A 23971-nucleotide genomic window follows, 5' to 3' on the forward strand; every position below is an offset into this window, starting at 1 on the left:
GTTATCTGATTTTTTAGGTAAATGCATAACCACATTAAACAAGAGGAACTTAAAGATGGAAAACATTGAAGTATTTGAAGAGAAAGAAAAGTATTTGAAGAGAAAGAAGAAAGAAAGAATTGAAGTATTTGAAGAGAAAGAAAAGTCGGTTGAGTGACTATGTATATTCTTTTCATGAATATTAATGAAACTACAAAGCCAACCCTCCCTACAACAGCTTAATAGAGAACTTTACAGAGAAAATATGGAGTTTATTGTTTTATGTAGTCTAAATGCCTTTGTAATCAGTCAGTGTGTTTATTTTTCTGTCATTTCCCTAATTCTGTATTCAGTCAAGCCTTCAAATGAGCATCAAGCTTTCTGAAAACAGGATTTACACTGATTTGGGGAATCTTGGGAGAACAGTTCCACACAAGCTTCATATAATAAACAGATAGTTCCAAACAAAATGGGAAACCTTGGAGTTCAGCATGACTCAATTGCTGGCTCTCTGATCACTTGGCTAGAACACATAAGCTTGGAGTCAAAAACATTTGTGTTCATATCCATTTTTCACATCAGGATGCATGATGGTACCTCATAAGCTAAACCAAGGGAGTGAAACCGAAATTTGCCTGGTACTAATGGAAGGTGATTACCATTGTTTTTACAGGAAGAAAAAATAAATAAAAAGAGCTCATCTTTAAGTCAAATGACATGACAATACATCAGTGCTCCAAGAATTCTTCACAGAAAAAGGCAGAGTCTGACAATGGAGAAAATAAAAATAAAAAGTTTTGTTTTTTTTTTTTTTTCTCTGTAGTCAGTTTTCTTCCAAATAATGACCTGCTCAAAACTGAAAGAATATCCAAAAAAGGAAAATGAAGCTAAAAATGTCACTCTAACTTGTTTGACCCTGCTCAAAGGAGGAGCAAGGCAGTCTCCAGTGATGTCCGTAGAAATTCTCAGATGAGCAAGTATTATCCAGAGAAGGAACCTAACTTTTCTAGCCCCTTTCCTATCCTTCCCTTACTCAGAGCCTTTCCCAGCTAATTCTTCTTGAATTGAACCTGGCTGCTTTCCGTGCTTCAGTTGCTTTCAACGTATTTGCAGTACCCTCATGAATTTTGAAAGGTTGGTATATTAATTTGTAACTCTTCCTTCTGGCAATCTGGCAGCTATAAAAAGTAGACAAAATGGTACAATGAGCTGGATATGAGTGAACTCACTGATTCTGTCATACTCTGAGTTTGTAATAGAAGCCTTATGATACAGGACACAAAAACAGTTTCAGTGTAACAAGGATGCTGCTGGTATTTGCTGAGTGGTTCGGACTTCCTTCCTTCCTTCCTTCCTTCCTTCCTTCCTTCCTTCCTTCCTTCCTTCCTTCCTTCCTGACCATCTTTTGTATAAGTGCCTGTTTGTTCCCAAATCAATTTGACTTGATAGAATGACTTACATGAACTTTATGCTATGAGTGACCCATGTAAATATATGAAGTTGCTTAGAATATATATTGATTTTGGTCTCCTAAAGTTATGAATAAAAGTGTTCATAATCTCATTTTTTTCAGTGTTAGAATGAGTACTGGGAGAATGATTATCTTCTTTTTCTATTCTCTCAACAGTTAGTTTATTTTGTAAAAATTATTGGTGCAAACAGGAAACATTGTCAGAAATATCTGAAAACAAACAAACAAACAAACAAAAAAACACCTTGGGAAATAATAAGATTGAAGTGATAGAGAATTAAACAAATATTTTGACTATTATGCCTTTTTACCTAAACATGATGCACATATTATTACAGCACACATTTGGAATAGCTGAAATGGTTTTATGTATTTAGCAATAATACGGTTCAGTGATATCAGGCAGACAGGCAGAAAGTATCTTCCTCTTTTCAAAGGTAATAACCAACCATGAAAAAGATCTTAGCAATACACTGTGTTCCTAGAAAACTTATTCAAACCTAAATATATTAATTCAAACCTGTAAACACAATTACTATGGCTCTTACTAAAAATGTTTTAGTATAAGTCAGATCATGAAAATGCTTACTTCAAAAATACCTCTCAAGCTCATCTCATTTGACCTCCTTCTCAAAACCAGGCTAATATCAGAGTTAAACCAGGTAGCTAAGGAACTTTCCAGACAAATTGTGAATATTTCTGAGGATGGAGAATCTGTATCTTTCCTTCGCATCCAGTGCTCATAGGGAATGTAGGAGCAGTTTTCCTTAGATCCAACTAGAATTTGTCTTGCTGCAGCTTGTAACTATCCTCATCCTTTCTTTTTGTACACCCCAAAAAAACCTGCTTTTGTCCATAACCTCTTTTTTGTTTGTGTAAGACAGCAAGTGAAACCTATGATTTGCCTCTCAGGCTCACACACTTCTTTTCTTTTCTCCCTGTGCATCATGCAGTCAAGTTCCACAACCTCGTGGGAGTGCCCTGCTTGACTTATTCAAATTTTCCCATATCTCTGTCATAGTGGGGGACCCAAAACAGAACACAGCATTCCAGACGTAGTCTCACAAGTGCCAAATAGATGGGAATTACCATCTTCCTTGCAAGTAATGCTTGCTCCGCTTGCATTACTGCAGCCCAGTGTGCACTGCACAGGCACACTAATGTTCAACTTCCTCCATTCCGCTGTCACAATGTCTGTTCTATACAGTCAGATCCATTCTATCCTGTTGCACAGGGTTATTCCGTCCCATGTGTAGAACCTTGCATATAAATATCAGCCTTATTTTTTTAGATTATTATGCATGAAAATGCACCAGCTAGCTATGTAAAAATAGCAATCTGATATAATGGCAGCAAATTCATATTGTATTTTCTCTGTAGATATTAACAGATGTTCTTTAAATGTTTTGAAATATTTTTGAAATATTTCTGAAATGTTTTTGAAATATTTTGAGTTGTGGTAAGCCTAATACTTGCCCAGAATGGGAGCTAGAGACATTATACCTACATCTTAGTTCTGAAGTTTTGAGCTATTTACATGCTCATCCCCAAGCCCAACAACTGATTATTTTTTCTGTATTACTGGAAAGTCTAACAAGGCTATTCATGCATAGCTGGTTCTTAAGAACTGCATTCAATTTTCAATGGCTATTGCCTTTTCTAAGCAATTAATCAGAGTCATTCCAATTATAGATAAGTCTTCACTTATTAGATATTTAATAGTTTTCTGTGTGCTGGTTCATTTCACTGAAAAGTACTGATGAATCAAATGGAAGGTTTCTGCTTGTGTTGGTGTGGCAAAAAGGAAATTTAAAATGTTAAAAGTAAAAACTACATCATTGTTTGTACAATAATGTTCATTAATCATTTTGATGAAACATTACAGTCTTTGCTAATATGTTTTCTTTTTCTTTTGTTCCTTCTCTTACCATAAGTTAAACATTAGGATAGGAACTGGATAGGAACTCAGCCCAGAAAGCCAACTGTATCCTGGGCTGCAACAAAAGAAGCATGGCCAGCGGGTGGAGGGATATGAGTCTCCCCATCTCTTTTGCTCTTGTGAGACCCCACCTGGAGCACTGCATTCAGTTCTGGGGGCCCCAGCACAAGAAGGATATGGAATTATTAGAACAAGTCCAGAGGAGGACCGTGAAGATGATCAGGGGACTGGAACACCTCTCCTATGAAGACAGGCTGAGGGAGTTGGGGTTGTTCAGCTTGTAGAAGGAAAGGCTGCAGGGAGAACCTACAGTGGCCTTCCAGTACCGAAGGGGGCCTACAGGAAAGCTGGGGAGGGACTCTGTCAGGGAGTGTACTGATAGAACAAGGGAAAATAGCCTTAAACTAAAAGAAACTAGTTTTAAGTCTTATATAAGGACAAAATTCTTCATGTGGAGGGTGGTGAGGCACTGGAACAGGTTGCCCAGAGAGGTTGTATGCAACACATATATAGAGGTGTTCAAGGCCAGGTTGGATGGGGCTTTGGGAAACGTGATCTAGTGTGAGGTGTCTCTGACCATGATGGGGGATGGGGAGGGGGGGGGAGGGGGATGGGTGCAATTACATTATCTTTAAGGTCCCTTCCAACCCAAAGAATTCTACAGTTCTATGATTCTAAGTACTATAGAAAACACTGGCATAGTATGCTGTTCTCCATGTGAGCTGTATAAAGGCATCTTTATGAAGACATCTATGCAGTCAATTTGTTTTGCTAAAGGAACTGAACTGAAGCTGATTGCCCTTTCAGGTAATATCCTGAGTTAGCTGGTTAGTTTCATTAATGACAAAGCTACAGACAGAGCTGAGGAAAAATTGACCCAGGTTTGGTTCCTGGAAGAATCATCATTATAACAACATCCTTCTCCAGTTGGCTAGTGCTTGCACAGGGTGGACATCAAAGATTCATAGCAACTGGCACAGGAGTGCCTGGGTTCCTAGCCTAAGGAAGAAAACAAACAGTAGAAATGTAGCCAAAGGAGTCCAAAGAATGATTCCTAGCATTTAGAAAGCAAAATGTAGTGCTGATCCAGTCAAGGAAGTTAAAGAATTTAAATTGCATTTCAATGTTATTTGACTTGATGAACCAGTCCTCACAAAGTGCCTAAGTCTACAAATACACTTTATAGACTTAGGCCATTAAACAGGCTGGGGGGGGAGGGGAGCAGGAGGGAAGGAGATATAGAGGAGAATATGTAGTGATGTCTCTAGAAGGAGAAAGAAAAAAATATATACCAACTTTAGGAATCTACTTAATGAGACTGGAACTCAAATCTGTCATTAGTCATCTGGCAAGCAAATATAATTTTCACTATCAGTAGAGAGAGAAGTTTGACATCTAAATTTGAAGTTACATATCAAGAAGAGCATGGGTTTTCATAACATATCTGGGAAAATGTGTAAGCTAAGAAAAAATAAAACATTCTAGAGAACGTAAAAGTAACTGTGCTTAATTTTTGTTGAACTGGAGCACCATCATTGCAAAATGTGTGTGATAAAGTAGAAGACATCAGTGCTAACCTTTCCTACCAACTTGGCTGTAATGGCAGTAGAAAACAGCACAACAAAGAACCTGACCCATGGCTTTAAAAATTATAAGAAACTTTGTGATAACCATTTATTTTTCCTTCACACCCTTCCCCCATCTCTCCCCTATCCCCAGTGTCTTCTTTAATATTAATGCATTAGAAAATGATATCAGGGATATTTTTCTGTATTACAGCATAAGCCACTTATACATAAAGTCAAAAAGATCAGTTTTCTTTGGCAACTTTCTATTTTTAGATGATAAATCACATTCTTTTTACTTGTTACATATACTAAAACACCTATTAATCTCAGAACGAGAATTTAATTTTGACCTCAGATTTTGTTAGACTGCTTTGTAAGCATAAAAATGAGCACTCTGTAACAACTGTTATGTTTTGTTGAATGTCTCTGTATATTTCCTAATATAATGAAATGAATACTTAATGATGTAGTGCTACAGGCAAAAACTAGCTTAACTTAAGATGACTGATATCTACTTCATAAAAGTACTTATATTTATTAAAACTATTACTTCTAGAAAGTCTTTATATAGTTAACAGTACCACTTACGTTATTATTTCACAATTTCCATTCACAATAGAATATGTATTATATCAAAATTACAGATCAGATGTAATAAGCAGTGAAAATGAATTTATGCACAATGTATCTACTTGGGTATCATTAGAATCTGGTTCTGCTATTATTTATATCAGACTGTTTTTTGCTGGCACTGTGAATAATTGCTGATGAAGAAGAGAATGAATACCAAAACATTTTCAGACAAGCAGACTTTGTGAAGTAGCAAAAGTTGTGCAACTAGGAATAATCATTACAGCAAAATCCCTCACATAATTATAAACTGCTGGAAGCTAGTGGAAGGCATTGTAATGTGAAAATATAAACATGCTGATTGCTAATTATATGGAGACAATGTCAAAGTCAAATAACATAGCACTGAGAGTACAAAAAATACTTTGAATTGTAATATCTCCAATTAAGGAAGAAAAAATATATTACAGTGAAAATATTTTGGCATAGTCAATGCAGAACTGGCAAATTACTGTCACAGAGTACTCTTAATTTGGCTAGTTATAAAATATTTGTGTAAAACATATTTATTTATTTATTTATTTATTTTATATATATATATATATATATATATATATATATATATATATACTTTTTTTTTTTTAGACCCCCAGTTCAGCAGAGGACCTATATCATCCTAGATGTGGTCCAACCCGCTTATAGAGGAAGTATCTTATTGCTTGGAGCATGTCTTTTTTTTTCCATCCACATCTCTCAGTCCTTTCTAATGGAAGAGTGTGCAATAGTTAGGGTATAAATCTGATGTAAGCTTTTTTTTTTTTTTAATAAGATTTTTTTACTGAATTAATTAAAATGTCAACTGGAATACTCATTCACGATCACTAATAAAATTGACCTATATAACCATATGCAACATATGAGTAATATCTCTGAGACAGCCTATACAGGCAGCATTTACACAGTGGGGCCCGGGAAGATCTTCCAGCTCCCAGTTCCTATATGATGTGCTCAAACACATGAGAACAAAGCGTGGGAACACATCATCTTCCCTTCATTTGCTTGGGAGGAGACATGTCCCCAAGGACAAGAAAGGAGACGCAGTGTGTGGTAACAAGTTCCCCCTCTCTGGGAAATTGAGAAAAAAGACAGTAGGTTCAGCACTGACTGCTGCCATCTGGGTGCCTGAACAACTGTCCTCCATTTAAGAATGTGCCACATTCTTCAGCTAATATAGTAAATGTAGTTATCACTACTCAACAACTTTTGCCACACATGGTGACAGTGCCTTCAGCACAAAACATGGAGCCACTAGTCAAATGTGGAAACTAATATGGACATTTTAAAAAATGTTATGCAATTTCATGATAAACAAAGCAGAAAATAACTCTAAAAGAAGTGTCAGCAAGATATTTAGGTTAATTTTCCAGATACCTGAAGACACTTTAGAATAGTTCATAGTGTATATATATATATATATATATATATATATATATATATATATATATACATATATATGGCCAATGGAGCTCAGAACCATAATGAAAAGACTGCAGTGAAGAGTTTTGCTGCTTTAGGACATTGTTCACTAACATTGCCAACAGTGTTATTCAATAAAAGTGACAGCATGAAACTAGCTATCTGGATCTCCCAGAAATTGAATATATCATCTGTAGACATTGTGTTGTCAGTTCTATTATAGTCCCTTGCCCACACTACTAGAACTGCTTCCTTACATGTGCAGTTCATAAAGTGATGACATGGTATTTTATATGCTTGGTCCATACCATCCAATTATTCCCTTTATATTTGTTTTATATTTGTTAATTCATTTAAAGTACATTGCCAATGGTAGTCAGCCTAACTCTAGCCACAAAAAATGTATAATATAAGTTAGTTTTCCCTTATTGTCAGAGGATCTGAGCGGTGCGTAAATTGTCATGTCACTTTGGTAACAATCAGGAGTTGAAGAATACTATGAGAGATAATTTACTGAAAAAATAGAATTATATGGATATTAGGAAGCAGCAAAAATTTGTTATGTCTGCTGAGAAATGTTGCAATAATACCTCCTTTCCTTTATTAACACCGGATATTTTGCATTGTAATTGGTATAGATGTTAGGACTAAGCAGCTACTGCCAACAGTGTACAGCATCTTCCTGATGGTGTTGTCGACAGCCATCTTTCTCTTCATGACAAGAGATACTTCTGCATCAATTCTGGTCTACACTGTCTCAGAGCAGCCCAGTACTTGGTGGACATAGGAAAAAAAAAATATTATTATTAATAATAATAATAATAATAATAAAATGTCAAGGAGTATGCCCCCTGCATCCACCAATATCCTTTGAGGATATTGTTGTTCCTTCACTTGGGTGCCCAAAATAATGAGGGTGGCTTAAAGATCTTGAGAAGGGGACAGAGGCAAGACTAAGGAACTACTTTTAGAAGGTGAGAGGATTTGTATTAGGGGTACATTACGAAGAAGGTGGAGAAGGGGAAATAAATATGGATCTGACACACTTGGAAGGAAGAGAGAGTACTGTACTCAGAAATTAATCCAAAAGTCATATTATTTTTACTAGTCAAGCAAAACAATAATTTGTGTCTACCCAAGCAAGCTGAGGTGAGATGTTTTGTAGGGAGACCCCCATTAAAAAGTTGGCAACACATAACTTAGAAACTGTCTATTCTGATTATATGCAGTATTATTCTAGTATTATTCTATTTCAAGATACTATTCTAGTATCTTGAAATAAACACCTTGAAACCTTGTGAATGCATTTTTCCCAACAGAAGAGAACACTCTGTTATTCTTTTTTAAGGCTATTTTCAAGATGGTTATGGTTTGAGTAGATTATCTTTCACAACAGGCAGTTTCAGTACTGGTGTCTGGTAGGCAAATATGTCTCTACTAAGGACACTGGCATTTCATTAACATATACCAGGTCTTAATTTGGCTCACATTAACATTACTGACAAGATCCAGACGTATATAGAAAGATGCATGCTGACTCTCATTTCATTCCAGTCTAAATAACATTTTCTCCTAGTAGGATTCCCAATAATTTCAGAAACTCTTTAAGTTGCCCATTACTAATCAAAAAGAACTTGGCTTCTCTGGTTATAAGTGTGGCCAAAATCATGTAAAATTCAAAACTAAGTGCATTTAAGTAGGACTCAAATATAAAAATATATTGTGTAAATTAACACTTTTATTATTTAATAAGATAAAGAATTTCCTACATAGCTTTATTAAGTCTTCTGATTTAATCCAATATATGTATGTATGTATGTATGCATGCATGTAATGTAAGAAGGAAAAAGTTTATTTTGCAAATTTTATTTAAAAATAGAAAATAAAAAGTAAAAGAATACAACTCTGGTTCTCTTTTGTGCATATGTTGCTTTTATTCTATATTTCTTATGTCAAGTCTAGCATGCTACTACTGTATGTCCCCTTTTAAAAAAGAAAGCATTAGGGAAAATAGGAACTAGTGATCAAATAAAAATATGACATAAAAGGCTTGAGTATACTTATAGAGAAAAAATAGCTAACACAAAATATTTACTGATAGATTTATTTTTGTTGAAAATAAATTTTAAGAATCATATTTTAGAAACTGAAACTATATCATAGAGAATAGACAGACCATAAAATAATGTACAAAATAGGAATATAGCCTGACAAGGTTTAGTGAAGTACTGTGGAATGCTAGTGCTTAGTTCATATTGTGCAAGCATTGTGTAATATATCTGTAGGAACTTAGTCTAGTATAAAAGTATGTAAACTTGATTTCTAAAGAGTTAGCAGGGAACATACTGAGAATAGTTCATTTTTGGCTGTTGAATTCATTTTTTCTGTTTACAGATCTTATTTGTGCTTTGGTAAGAAATATCATGTTTTTCATTTTCATAGTGTCTTTCACCTGGTGTTCTAACTGTTCTCCACAAGTTTTGTTATTTAAATAATGGAAGCAATCTTTGTAAATATGTTTTTGAATTTGAAAACAGGTTTTTAAGTATCTGTGGTTTACAGTTCTTTCGCTCCCTGTGTACTATAACATGGGGAAGTCCAGCTTTACTGTGAAAAGTGAATCTTGGGAGGATATGGGGTTCTAGCATATTTTTTACATTGAAGGAAGGGAAGGCTGACCCAGCCCTGCTTTGCTGTTATTATCACCATGAATGGGCATGCGAAGGCTGTGGATTTTTTTTATTTTTTTTTTTTTAATCTCTATCCAGAAGTTAAATATTGTAACACAGAATTAACTTGTAGCATGGAATTAACTTCATAATGATAATAAAGAAATAACGGTCTCCCTTCTTCTCTCTGCAGTTTGTTGCCCAACCTAACTGCCAGCAGCTGCTTGCATCCCGTTGGTATGATGAGTTCCCTGGATGGAGGAGGCGACACTGGGCTGTGAAGATGTTGACCTGCGTTGTGATAGGACTTCTTTTCCCTGTCTTCTCTGTGTGCTACCTGATAGCTCCCAAAAGCCCATTAGGGCTGTTCATCAGAAAGCCATTTATCAAATTTATCTGCCATACTGCATCCTACTTGACTTTCCTGTTCCTGTTGCTGCTTGCCTCTCAACACATCAACAGGCCAGATGTGGGTTTGCAGGGACCACCACCAACCATCGTCGAGTGGATGATATTACCGTGGGTCCTGGGTAAATGTATTACTAAAGAAAAATACAGTGAAAAGTGTTTTGAAATCTGTTTTTTTTTTTTTTTCCAATAATTTCTGATGCAGGAAGATATGGTGGAGAGTTCTGTTATAAATTATTGATATATGGGAACAGGCAAATGGTACATCTGCTCCAGTACTTAGTGGGATTAGTGTACAACTTGGAAAGTGTTTAAAAATCCAAAGTGTACCCACCCAATAATGTCTGACATACTACAGGGAGGGAAAAGATTAAGCAGTATGTGATTAAGTGGAGGCCTGAAAAAGAAATTGTGATAATATTTTTCATATCTATCTTTTCCTTTTCTCTGGGGCAGAAATTGCTCCAATTCCTTTCATTCCTTTATTCCTTTCTAATATCCTTTTTTTTTTTTTTTTCCTTCACTAGTCTAGCTTTTAAAAAGGGGTTTCTTTACCACTGAAATATTTTTCATGTATTAGAACAAGGCACAGTGTTAATTATGGTGTTATCACGGATCTTTGTTACCTCTGAAAGCAACAAATACTTAATATCACAGACCCACCTGTAGTAAATAGTGCTGAACAGCATTTTCAATCGACTATTTTAATTAAAATATCCATACAGAGTAATTTTTCTGTGCCAAAACACTGATGAGAACTTGTCACACAACTTCAAGCAAAATATTTTCTCACCAGAAGGCATAAGAAAATCTGCTAGGATTTTTTCAAAAGAGGGAAAAGATTAACCTTCTGTCTTGATAGTTCAAAATAAAATTTCAGTTTGGTTTTATTGAAAGGCTATTTTGTATAGGCCATGTCAGCTTTAAATGACTGCCTGTGTGATTGCTCTGTCCTATAAAATCACATTATCTTAGGTCTTCCCTGTACTTGCCTTTCTTCCCTGCTAGATGTTACCTCTCTTGGCATGCTCTGTTTCTTGTTTCAATCAATATAAGTTGATTCCTAACCACATCAGGCCAAATATACCTGGTCTTGACTGAAAAGAAATTGTAGAAGGAAGGACTTAGCGGCTTTAACTGCAAGGATTTAAGTTTAATATTTTCATATCATCACCACATAGACAAATTCATGCACAAACTCTCTGAAATGTTTTGGTGTGCTTTCGTTACACTTACCTCTTCCAGAGCCTCCCATTAAGACGCTGCTTCTCTTCAGTTTTGCAACTTTTCCTAGGCTTTTTTTAGAGCAACAAAATCAACAAGGCTTTTGGCATCATTGCTGATATAATTTACAATGTAATATTGAGTTTATAATGCACTAATTGGCAGTGTCTGACACACAGAAGGAGAATGAGTCGGTAGATTTTCCTCTGTATGTTCCTTAGTAGAGCACTTGGCCACTACATGAAGCATGAGGCAGAGGTACATACTTCGTTCACTTAATCAAACAAGCAAGCATGACCAAAAACATGTTCACACTATTTGGGAAGTTCTCAGAAGGAACTACTGTCTGTGATTTTCAACATGATAGCACAGCATAACATAATCCTCACCACTCACCACCAGTCTTCACTGTAAGGTGTATTTTCCATTGCATGAGTAAATATTGTTGCAGCATGTGACAAATATGTCTTTTTTTTTTTTTTTTAAGGAGTTAATGTCAGCTAAAATCTGATGCTTTCTGTTCACATATATATATAAAAAAGTGTGGTCCAGTCATCTTTTAGTAAATTAAATTATTTATTTTGTTAAGTTCTTATCAATAACCTAAGGTTAGTTTCCAGGACAAAATTTAATCTGTTAGCTAATCTCTTCACAGTATACTGGTATGCAATATCCTTAAAGAGTATATAAAACACTCTTGAATTGCATGAGTTATCCTATCTCAAAGGTGCAAAGATGTATCTTTGCATTTACGGATGTAGATGAAAAATGTTGAAGTCTGAGATGAAACTAATATGGCACAAGGGTTATAGCTTTACTCTGAAACTGGGAACATGACCAAGTAAACCCTTTTCCCAAATTAAGGTTATTCTGGAACAAATACAGCATGTCAAAACTATCAACATTTTAAACAATATAACTCTTTGTTTGTCTTTCTTTCCATTAAAATAGTTCTGCATGTAATTTACATTTTAATAGCTATATTTTATACACCTCTATAAAAATGAAGAGAGGAAGAGAGGTTCTGCTTTCCAGCTTCTCTTCCAAATGAATTTCAGCATTCATATGTTTCATAGAATTTAAGAGGTTTCGGGATTGTCCATAGTGAACTTAGCTCTCCAACAAACAAACAGTAATTAGCATTTACCTACTACTTAGCAATAGAAGACTGAATGTGCATAATTAGCACATATTAAAAGTGTCACTAGAGTAGGAGGTTCAGAGGAAAAAACCTGCATTGGGCTACATTTCCATGGAGACTATCAATTTTACATTTAAAAAGTCTCTTAAGGAAACTTCTGCATTAATTTTGTCTTTTATATGATTAGATGATTACACAAGACATTACACAAGGTGATTATCCATGGAACAATAAGTTAGTATAACAAGGCTTATGTTATAGCTTTAAGAAAGAGTTGTGGAAAACTCTGCAGGTAAGAAAAGTTGCAATCTTCTGTCCTTACATATAGGAAAATATTAAGTAGGCTTTTGTCAGTAAGGGCAATTATATTTTTTTCTTCTTATCAGATGTTAATTCAAATTTCCCAAGCATGCAAGATGCTTCACATTACAGAAATATAGGCCCAGCTTCTACACTTGAAAATCTGTCACCACTGGAGAAAGAGAAAAAGAGAAAAAAGAAAAAAAGGAACAGCAAACCCCCATTGTTAAAAAAGTGAGGAAGAACATTAACTTGCATAATCAAATTTCCTTTCCAATTCCTGACTTGCCTTGGATCATGCAAGAAGGCAACTTTAGTTGATGAGAAGCTGGTAATGTGCACTTGCAGCCCAGAAAGCCAGCCATATCCTGGGCTGCATCAGAAGTAGCACAGTCTGCAGGGCAAAAGAAGTGATTCTTCCCCTCCGCTCTGCTCTTGTGAGACCCCACCTGGAGCACTGCGTTCAGTTCTGGGGCCCCCAGCACAAGAAGGACATGGAATTATTAGAACAAATCCAGAGGAGGACCATGAGGATGAGGACAATCAGAGGGCAGGAATACCTCTCCTATGAAGACAGGCTGAGGGAGTTGGGGTTGTTCAGCCTGGAAAGGCTCCAGGGAGAACCTACAGCGGCCTTCCAGTACCGAAGGGGGGCGACAGGAAAGCTGGGGAGGGACTCTTTGTCAGGGAGTGTACTGATGGGACAAGGGACAATAGCTTTAAACTAAAGGAAAGTAAATTTAGAACACTATCTTTTTTTTTTTTTTTTTTTTTTTTTTTTTGCTTTGTTTGTTTGTTTTTCTGTCAGGGATTTATGCAGATTATTAGAATGTGTGAATCTACAGAGAATATTCAAGAACTGTGCAAACTGCAAACATTCATGGTCAACAAACTGCTATGGAGAATATACACTCTTGATGTAAACTACACATCATATTCTAAATTTGGTAGGAAAAAAAATGTGTAAAAAAAATATGAAACAGTACAAATTGACATGGTCTGGGGAGCAGATAAAAAGGATAATACAGCCAGTAAGATGAAACAGTACATAACCAATAGTGACAAGAAAAGTGTAGTGGAGGAAAATAATACCAAACAAAGCCGGAACACAATTTCAGTCACAAAGAAGGATAATGCACATAATGATCACTCAAGGCCTCTTAATCCAAACCACTGCTCAACACAGGCTACCTACAAAGATATATCAGTTGCTCAGGCCCTTGTCTAGTCAAAACTTGAAATTTCTCTGGGGATGTATATTCTACCACCTATTTCAGCAACCAATGCCTACATTTAGCCACTGGTGATTTTTTTTACAGGTATCAATGGGAATATCCCATGCCACAACTTGCAACTTACCTTTTTTCCTTTCAATATGCACCTCTAAGACAGGTCTTTTTCCCAATTATTCATAACCAGCATTTTCATTAGTGGATGACAGCATTAATATCCTCCTATTAGTGTCCTCTTCTCCAGGCTGAACAAATCCAGCTCCCTCAGCCTTTCCTTGTACATCACGTTTTTCAGCCTGCAATCAGTTTGATGGCCTTCTACTAGGTTCAGCTCAGTCACATAACATCTTTTTCTTGGGGTATCCCAAAACTGGATCCACTAATGAAGTCATTTAAACATCCAGAGAGTCAGTTGTCACTAGTGCCTGAATCTTATTGTAACAGGACTTTTTACTTAGTTCCTTGGAGATTTACCACATTTCAAATATTTGAGCTATATAGATGATTTTATTTTATTTTTTGGTTGTTGGTGGTGTTTGTTGATATGTGTGTTTGTGTGTGCAAGATTTAGCTTAGAATTGTCTTGCCATTTCCAAAACTAAGGCCATCACTAAGACATCTTGTTTTGATTATGATTATAAAGTCAGAAGACTTTTTGTTTGGGAAAACAGTTTAATTGGCTCTGTAAATTCCACCTAAGCATAGGTAGCTTTTATGTATTTTTTGCTGTTTTAGTAAAACTCTGTCTTAGATTTGAAAAGCTTTTGGGAGTATGTCTTCCATCTACAATGGAGCTACAGCCTGTTTTTTGGTTACTGAATACCATCCATAGTGTCACAATCAGCCATAATCAGTGGCTCTTAGTTACAGTAGTGGAGATGTGGTATCTGGATCAGGATATCCCTGAACTTAGGAAACCTGGAAGTTAGTAGAGACTTTACCTTACCCTGTCTTCAAATCCTTTCCCTAAACATCCAGAAACAATCGCAGCTGTTTAGGCTAGATGGAGCAGTTCTCTATCTTTACTGTCCCTTTTCAATATTTAAATAGAGTACAGAAAATAACAGACTTTGTTTCCTTAAAACAGTCTGAGTGTTCAATTTGCATTCACTTTTATTAGTTATGGAAAAATTCCTTCCCACAGGCAATATCTGTAAATGAAGATTCTGCTTGTACATGATAATATAATCATATATAAAAAAGTATTCATGTATAGACAAGTATTCAATGCAATCAAATGTTTTCTTGAAATTTGCTGATGGAAACAGGTTTTGACAGTATCCTGAGATCATCTTCAGGCCTCAGGCTTGTTTTCAGTGTCGTACCACTGTACTTGGTCCTCTAAAATTCAAATATTTCACATTTAGACATTGTAATCATATAGCTTAAGGATCACAGAATCAGAGTCATAAAATGGTTTGGCTTGGAATGGATGTTTAAAGGTCATCTAGTTCCAATATCTCTGCCATGGGCAGGGATACCTTCCATGAGATCAGGATGTTTACCTGATCAGGATAAATATCTTTACTTGATCAGGATAAAGCAGTGTGTGTGTGTGAAGCCTAGCTTTGATGACTGTGCTTCCTAGTAGATATCCTAGTAAGGAGGCTAAAAACACTAAGCTTGTCACTGAAGTTGTGGGTTGTTTGGTTTTTTTTTTTTTTTTTGTTGTTGTTTATTCATTTGTTTGGATTTAGCTTCTTTAGCTCCCTCTTCTTCAGTCTCCCTTTGTCCCCATTTTTATCAGGAAGGTGAATGTTTCTCCCCTCTCTCCCCTTATGCCTTCCCTAGTACTCTTCTGAGAAAGAGGTTCCATCTTCCCTCATGCTGAGAAAAGGCAAGTTTCCTGTTCCCTGAGAAAGAATTTTACCTATAAAGCTGCAATGTCAAATGTTGACAACAATATTGGATATAGTTTCAGCATTTCAGGAAAGGAAGGTGCTCTAAACTCTGAAACTCAGTCTCATGTGGACATTTAGATGAAGGTGTGAGATAGGACGCTAAGTGCTGGTGAGATACAAGACTCACTACTCTTTCCACTTGTTATTCCTTCAATGTGTCATAACTGTCCACATAACCTGTGGATCTCAGCTCAACATTTGAAACTAAAAATGAGCATAAAATGGAATTTATGGGGAATTTAGGTGTCCTGAATGGTGAATTCTACATTCAGTACTGTGTACTTAAACATTGAAGCACCAACTATTTCAATGATTAGACACTTTCATAAGATTTCGTTCTCAGATATGAAGTTTGGATCCTCATTATCAAGAACTTCAAATCCTTACGTGCCTGTTAATAGTGTAGAAGCAGATGAGCAGTTTCAGATATCCCTAAATATCCGCTTCTGGCCTTACCTAGAGCTGCATGTTTAATGCTGTGTTGCACTGTTCAGAGCTCCAAGAGCTTTTAAGCAATACTACAAAAGACTTTCTGTGCTATACATTCATTTATTCTTCCTCCAGGTCTTGCATCCTTTTGTGGATTTAAGACTTCCACACACCTGAAAAATGTTTTTGTTTGCTTGTTTGTTTGTTTTGTTTTTCTACTGACTGCATAATATCTTCATTATATTATTCTGGCAACACCAAGAAAATGCAATTAATACTGGGAGCAATAAAGAATATATAGATGCTTGTAGATACAACAGTTTAATGGGTATTAGGCTGCATGACCCTACTTCTAGAATACATATATATTTATAAATTAATGCTTTCTTTGGAAATAATATATCAGCTTTGCTCTTTACCCTTTCCACAATATTTTTTGTGAAAGTAAGAAAATAATTTCTATATTAAATCAACTTCAGCCAATGGCTGCCACAAAGTTTCAATGAAACCATGGAGATTAAAGGATAATGAGTAAAACTTTGCATGCTCCACTCCTCATGTAAATTTGTAGAGCCTAATAGAGATGTGCAAGCACTAAATGAGGATATACTTTTTCTTTAAAGGTATTTACAGATCCCTGTGCAAAAGTACCTGAGAGAATGGACCAATACTTTGGATAGGTAAATTTCTATCTACAACATTACTGTAGACTGAGTTCAAACAGAAATGTACAGAATTTCTGCACTGTACCTCCACATTTATGTCTGTCCATAGTCCCTTACTCCAAACTCAGGCAATTAGCAAGTCTTGTCATTATGAATTAGGAGATTAAATCAGAGTAAACATAAAGAAAGCAACTCAGGTGCCTACAAAGATGAAACTGTTACCAATTTTGAAGTCTTTGAGAATTGGATATACTTACTGAGAGGTTGTACCTCTGATAAATGCCCTACAGGAAACCTGTACCTTTTTTTTTGACAATGTATGGGATGGCCAGTTTGGATATGCATCTAAACTAACAGCAGACACTTCTGTTTAAGCACACAATCCATTCCAAAAATACAGTGTCTTTCATGCTTCTCCAGATTATGACAGATACATTGTCACTGTATACAGTCCACTGATATGGAAAAATTAGGTACACAGAAAGGAAATGTTAATCCAGGATTTACAATTATTTTCACGTACACTACAGGAAGAGGACCTTAAATACTTTTTTCTTCTTTTCTTTTCTTTTCTTTTAAAGACAGAGAGTGAACTGAGGTTAGATATCAAGTATTCTCAGTGTTGAGTTGTGTGCTCAGATAATTCCCAGATTCAGATCACTTAAGTGTCATTGTCTTGAGAAAAAATCTGGAACAACAATGCCTCTGGCTATGTCATTCCCAGCCTCTTGCCTGACCTGACACAGGACACAGACACTGCACAGTTGTTCCCCTCACAAACATCCATTTCCCTATTCCTAGGAGAAAGCAGAAAACTTGATTTTAATTTTGTGCATGTTCCTTTGCATAGCTGTATTTTACTTAAAAAAAAAAAAAAAAAAATTAAAAAAATCCCATAGATTGGGAACCCATGAATTACAACAGAATGTCTCACAGTTCTTCTCATAACCTTCATACCTCTTCAACAGAGATCAGATGTCAGACCAGATGTAAAACAGAAGAGAGATTTCAAGCCTTATTGATGCTCATTTAATTCCCTGGAACAAACTCTCCTCAGTTCACAGAGTTTAAATCATTAGCAACTTGTCTCATTTCTTGTACCTGTGAAAAACTTGAGTGCGTTGCAGAGCAAAGTTGAGTATGTCAGTTAAGTGGTTTCACAGTCCAATGAAAATACATTCTTCAAGAAACATACTGAAAGGTTGTTGTTGAACTTGGCATGTAGAGACTGATCCTGAGGAGCCTCCTGTTTCCCATCACTAAATGGTAAGGAACAAAAATAGAAAAAAATAAAAACAAATCTTTTTTCAGGAAAGGTAATGCCAAAATTAGATAGGAATACATTGATTCCTTCCATTGACTGAATGCATCAGTCAAGTTGGACTTCAGTCAAATGGTTGCAAATTGATCAGCTTGCATGTGTAATAACTCACAGTGCTTTACACAGTCTGTCCTAGGCCTCATGTGGTGTGTGGGGTTCTTGCCCTGACTTTAAGTTTATTTAATTCCATTAAAACTATGGGATGTTTAATCACATTTGTTTCTATCATTTCATCCTGTTTCCAAATATCCGTGTTGCTATTTCTCTTTTACTACTCTAGCTTTTAATTTATAAATGATGGTAATAAATGCTTGAAAGTATTACCTTCAACATTTTGATTTATTCCTCAATTAATGAAGTGGAATAGCTGCATAATATTGGTAATTTCCTTTTAAGTGGAAATAAATGATAAAAGCAGAATGATGGGGAATGGACAGGTGAGGCTGTAAGAGACAGGTGTGAAATAAAGATTACATGAAGAGTGTACAGGGTCTGGCTGGGATGTTAACTTTCCCTGCAGCAGCCCATACAGTGCTGTGCTCTGCACTTGTAGCTAGAACAGCAGTGGTATCACACCGGTGTTGTGTCTGCTGCTGAGGAGTGCTGCATCAGGACTTTCTCTAACCCTCCTAGGGGGTGGGCAAAAAAGTGAGAAATGAAACATCACCAGGGCAACTGACCTATACCAACCAAACAGATATTGCATACCATATGATGTCACACTCAGCAATAAAAGGTGGAAACAGGAAGAAGAGGGGAGGGGTGGGCTCTCATTGTGAAAAATGTCGGTCCTCCTCCCGATCACTGGCTATGTGTGTTTAGGCCCTGCTTCAAGGACGTGGTCAAGCATCGCTCATTTGTGGGAAGTAGAGAGTAATTTCTTTCCTCTGCACTTCCACATAGCCTTTATTTGTTTTGTTTTGTTTTCCCCCCTCCCTTTTCCCCTTTCCTTTTTTTTTTTTCTTCAATTAAATTGTTTAGTTAATAATAATCTTTCCTTAATAATTATTTTTTTCCCCTTAATTAAATTATCATTATCTCAACCCGTGAGTTGTTCTTTACTTTAGTTCCTCCCCTCCTCATCTAAGGTGGGGAAGTGAGAGAGCAGTTGTGGTGTTTAGCTGCCTAGCACAGTAAAACCACCACAAGAGAAAGGGTTGGAAGAAGAGAATTGGAGTAAAGAGACAATCAGGATAAAGCCAAGTTTATCCAGCTACCACAGTGAAATCTGATTTGTGTGGAATTATTTCAACTAAATACAAGCACCTGGAAGTTAGACATCTGCTTTAATCCAAGCTAATCCTCCACAGCTACTTTATCAGTCAATTCAGCCACCTGCAGATGACAGGATCTTGGAGATGATTCTTTCCTGCCAGAGAGACAAAGGGAGCTTTGGGCAATTAACTTGTTCCCAATCTAACCATCTAAAAGTGTTCACTTGTACATCTACCCCTTATATTTGGCTGGTTCCTCTTAGTACCCCCTGTACCAGAGTACAAGGAGAGGGTGCACTCCTCTGTTATATTGAGATATCCTTTTTTGTTGTCACACATGTGGCTCTACCACTATGTGATAGCATTGCTGCTTTTACACAACACTAATTATGCAATGCCTGGACCCTAGATCTCTTTCCTACCTGTAAGAATGCACACATCAGACAGTCTTGTCTCTGTATCTCTTCATCTCTTATGTCAGGTCATATTTTGGAATTGCCTAAAAGTCTCATTAGATAATAATGTCAGGTTGTGTCCAGCTACCCATAAGTCCACCAAGTAGAAAAGGGAAGTGTATACAATGTCAGAGAAATAATACTGCTTTGATCTCTGGGTGTTGTTGTTGTTGCTGCTGTTGTTGTTTTGTTTGTTTTTGTTTTGTCTTGTTTTGTTTTGTTTTTAACACATCTATTTATGTATTTATTTATATGTTTAACTGATTCTCCCAATGAATGTAAAAAAACAAAGTTGACAAAATGTGTCAGACACTGTGGAGAGAAGAACTGGCTGATGTCTTCTCTCTGATGACTTTTCTTACAACAGGATTTCAAAACCTCTGGATATGTGACTGCAAATTAATCCTAAACTGCACAGCTTGGAATCTCTGAGGTTCCTTGCCCAGAATAGCTCCATCATGTAAGCTTATCAGGCCTTCAAGAAGTCTTCAGAATGCAGAAAGGCTATCAAACTTCAGAATACACTTTCTCAGGCACACCTGGGAGGACTTACAGGATGCTAGAAGTTCTAGTTCTCCCCTCATTCACTGATTGAGCACCTCTCAGGGCGCCTAGGTGTAGAGATCTGGTACCTCCAAAGTCAGAATTTGGCTTTCATGTTGTGATTACCGTGGAGTTATGGACTTATACAATCCACCTTAGGAGTTTCTACTTTCCAAGATTTCTCTTCAAAGAAAGCATTAGGTATCTGGCATGTCTGAGAAATGCTACTACACATGTATGGATAGCATGTGTGTCACAAATTTATAATCAATTTACCTGGAATATCCATCTCAAACCTACTCAGCTGACACCCAAAGCAGTGTTAAAAACAGAAAACTACCACAAATAGGTAGAGTCATCTGTCTCCAAATCGCATTGTAGCATCATGGGCTCTGAAGTCAGGGCTGGAATGTCCCAGGCTCTGAGCTTCAAGACATGGAAACTGCTCAAAAACAGTAAAATTTTTCAAAAATGATGGAAATAAATGAAATCTTTGAAGTGCTCTTAATCATACCTTTCAGTAATTCTTGCATTACTGGTAGACTGTGAGTCTGGGATTCATCCAACTAGATGTAGAAATCTGCAGTGCAGTGTCTGTGTCTAAGCCAATCCCCAGAATCAACTCTCTCTCTCCATTGATTTTAAAGGGAAAATAGGGTGGTTACTTCAGGTGGAGCTGTTTGTACTGTAGAAAATTAAAGCTAGGTAAGAAAAATCTCCTCAAACACAATGCTCCACGATCTATCCACTGAATTTTTTGTGTCAGCTGCTGTATGGAAAAGAAAAAAAAAAAAAAAATATCACCTAATTATCACTTAATGGAGAAATAGAGTCATCCTAGCTTCAAGTTCTCTTGGGTCCTATAAAATCTCAGTAACTATTTGAGGAAAATGCACTTAGATTTTGGCTTGCAAGAAAGATTAAACTATCATATCTCCCACATAGCCAAAAATAATGTAGGATTTCCAGTTTCTAAAATCATTTGATTTAAAGGAACAAGCCCTACATCAGGATAAACATAAAAGTAGTCTTGAACCAAAAAAAAAAAAAAAAAAGAGTGAATCACCAACGTTATAATGTCAAACTATACTCAGAGCTTTTTAACTGACAAAGGACTTCAACATTACTGATAGTTTGGGTTAATTGTGTTTTTCATTCTAAACGACAAAAAAAAATACAACAGGAATATACTTTATTTCACTAGGATTCTTTAATTGTTCAGTATTTCTCTGCTAATATCAAATTTACAATTACATTTCATTTTCTGAAGCCAAGGAAATTGTTGGACTGAGTCTGAATTTCACTTACAAAACTGATCAAATGCAGAAGTATTAGTCAGCATTTCTTTTTCAGTCTGTACATAATTCTATTATATTTCAGTCGGTGCTGTCAGAGTATGTGATGCTGAGCAACAGTCTTACAGAGAACAGCCCTGTTACATTTGTGAAAGTTCACGTTTTTGTCCGAGTATGAATCATAGTATATCTCCGCAGAAGACTCTAAGGAATCTACAGCCTTTAGAATCATAGGATCACAGAATCATAGAATCACAGAATGGTTTGGGTTGGAATGGACATTAAAGACCACCTAGTTTCACCACTCCCTGCCATGGGCAGGGACACCTCCCACCAGATCAGGTTGCTCAAAGCCCCATCCAGCCTGGCCTTGATTACTTCCAGGGATGGGGCATCCACTGCTTCTTTGTTCCAGTGCCTCACCACTCTCATAGTAAATAATTTCCTCCTAACATTTAACGTAAATCTACTTTCTTTTAGTTTAAATCTATCCAGCCCCTCCCCCTCCTCCCCCTGTCCTATCACTATCATGTAAAAAGTTGCTCTCCATTTTTTATTAGCTCCTTTTAAGTACTGAAAGGCTACAGTGAGGTCTCCTTGGAGACTTCTCCAGGTTGAACATCAGCTCTCTCAATCTTTCTTTGCAGAAGAGGTGCCCCTCTGATCATCTCTGTGGCCCTCCTCCGGGTTTGCTCTAATAGATCATATCCTTCTTGTGCTGGGGGCCCCAGACCTGGATGCAGTACTCCAAATGGGGCCTCACGAGGGCAAAATAGAAGCATGCTTCCTCTAAGCCTTCATCTTACTGATTATCCCTACGCTCTGTTTTTAAAGCACATTTTAAAGGGATTGTTTAACTGTGATGAATTAGAAAAGAGCATATTTAGTTCTATGAATGTGCACTTCAATTTCTGTGAAGCTTTTTTATTTTTGTGGGGGGGGGTTCAGGAGGAAGGGAGATTTTCTGTCAATGTAACTGTCTACTTTCTGATTCACAGGAGTCATCCTAGTGTCAAGATCACTTAATTAAAAAGGGAAAGAAACTGTTCTCTAACACTAAGGCTTAGGGACCATACCTGTATTATACAGCCTTTGGCTCCAGATCTCTTCTGAGCCCCACCTCAGACTTCTGTGGCACAATGGTTAATCTTATGCGCTCTTCTTCAGTTTGATCAGGAGAAATTCAGAGCAGTGTCTGAAATGTGAGGCATATATTGCAGCCCACAAAACCACTGCTTTTATGACATGATGATGCTCAAAATATTGTGCCTAAAACATACCAAAAGACTGAGCAGAGATATTTGCAAGTACATGGACTATATGCTGAATGCTAGAGGGGATTGTGGAGCAAATTGGGAGCCAGACCTTCTGGTTCATGTTGTGTGACAGGAGTGAGCAGCTCTTTCAAAGGAAGATGTCTAAATCTTTGCCCAGGCTGAAAGTGGCAGGCATTTAGGAGCCCGCCTGGTAGCCCTGTGATGGTGCTTGTGCAACAGCAGCAATGGACACTGTTAGTGGACACTGATACCTGCCGTGTAATAATGTTCAACTCTTTTCCCACTACGAATCATTACTTTGGATGAAGCATTAAAATAAATGCTAGCTTCTTATCAATGTTATATTTTATGTATTAGTTTTATCTGATCAATTAAAGTAGAGTTGCAATCAGCCTGTCTAGGCTGATGTAGATATTAAATTGACATGTCCCTGTCCACATGTTCCCACTATGGTCCTTTCTCAGAATGTGTTCCTACAGATCTGCAGACAGAAATAGTGATGTTGGTGTATCTGAAAAGGAACTCTATGAGTATAAAATTTGCTGGATCTATTAGATGATTTAGGTACTCCTGAAGTTCCTGATAGCATGCAGAAACAAGACAGGAAGGTGTGGCTGAGATCAGAAGGGGCAAAGCTGTGAGGAAGTTTTCCTTTCAAAAGCAATCAGGAGACAGAATGACTTCAGACAAAACACTACAAAATTAAATTGTACTTGTCACACCTACTCCACTCCTCTAACTCTCTTTACCATTGCAGTCAACTAGAAGACCACTGAAACAAAATGCTGAGTTTCAAGGTAAATTAAGCCCTGAATACAGTGATGCAGGACTCTGAAAATCCATGTATGAAATCTGTTCAACACTTTTTAAAGGAACTTATGATAAGCAGCTGGA

At 36.7% G+C, this 23971-nt stretch overlaps 1 protein-coding gene across 4 annotated transcripts in view; it reads left to right on the forward strand.

Annotated features, from left to right (window-relative positions):
• TRPC4 (transient receptor potential cation channel subfamily C member 4) overlaps positions 1-23971 on the forward strand; it is a 161806-nt gene that overhangs the window by 109877 nt on the left and 27958 nt on the right. For 2 of the 4 annotated variants that reach the window (XM_005018338.6, XM_038174295.2), the window contains one exon: positions 9866-10202. In XM_005018338.6, the coding sequence (XP_005018395.2) occupies positions 9866-10202 (337 nt within the window). Of the gene's footprint in view, positions 1-9341; positions 9415-9865; positions 10203-23971 lie in introns of those variants that run through there. The other 2 variants (XM_038174296.2, XM_027470735.3) reach the window with 2 other exon arrangements.

The sequence above is a fragment of the Anas platyrhynchos genome, chromosome 1, assembly GCF_047663525.1.
Source record: "Anas platyrhynchos isolate ZD024472 breed Pekin duck chromosome 1, IASCAAS_PekinDuck_T2T, whole genome shotgun sequence".
NCBI classification, from domain to species: Eukaryota; Metazoa; Chordata; class Aves; order Anseriformes; family Anatidae; genus Anas; species Anas platyrhynchos.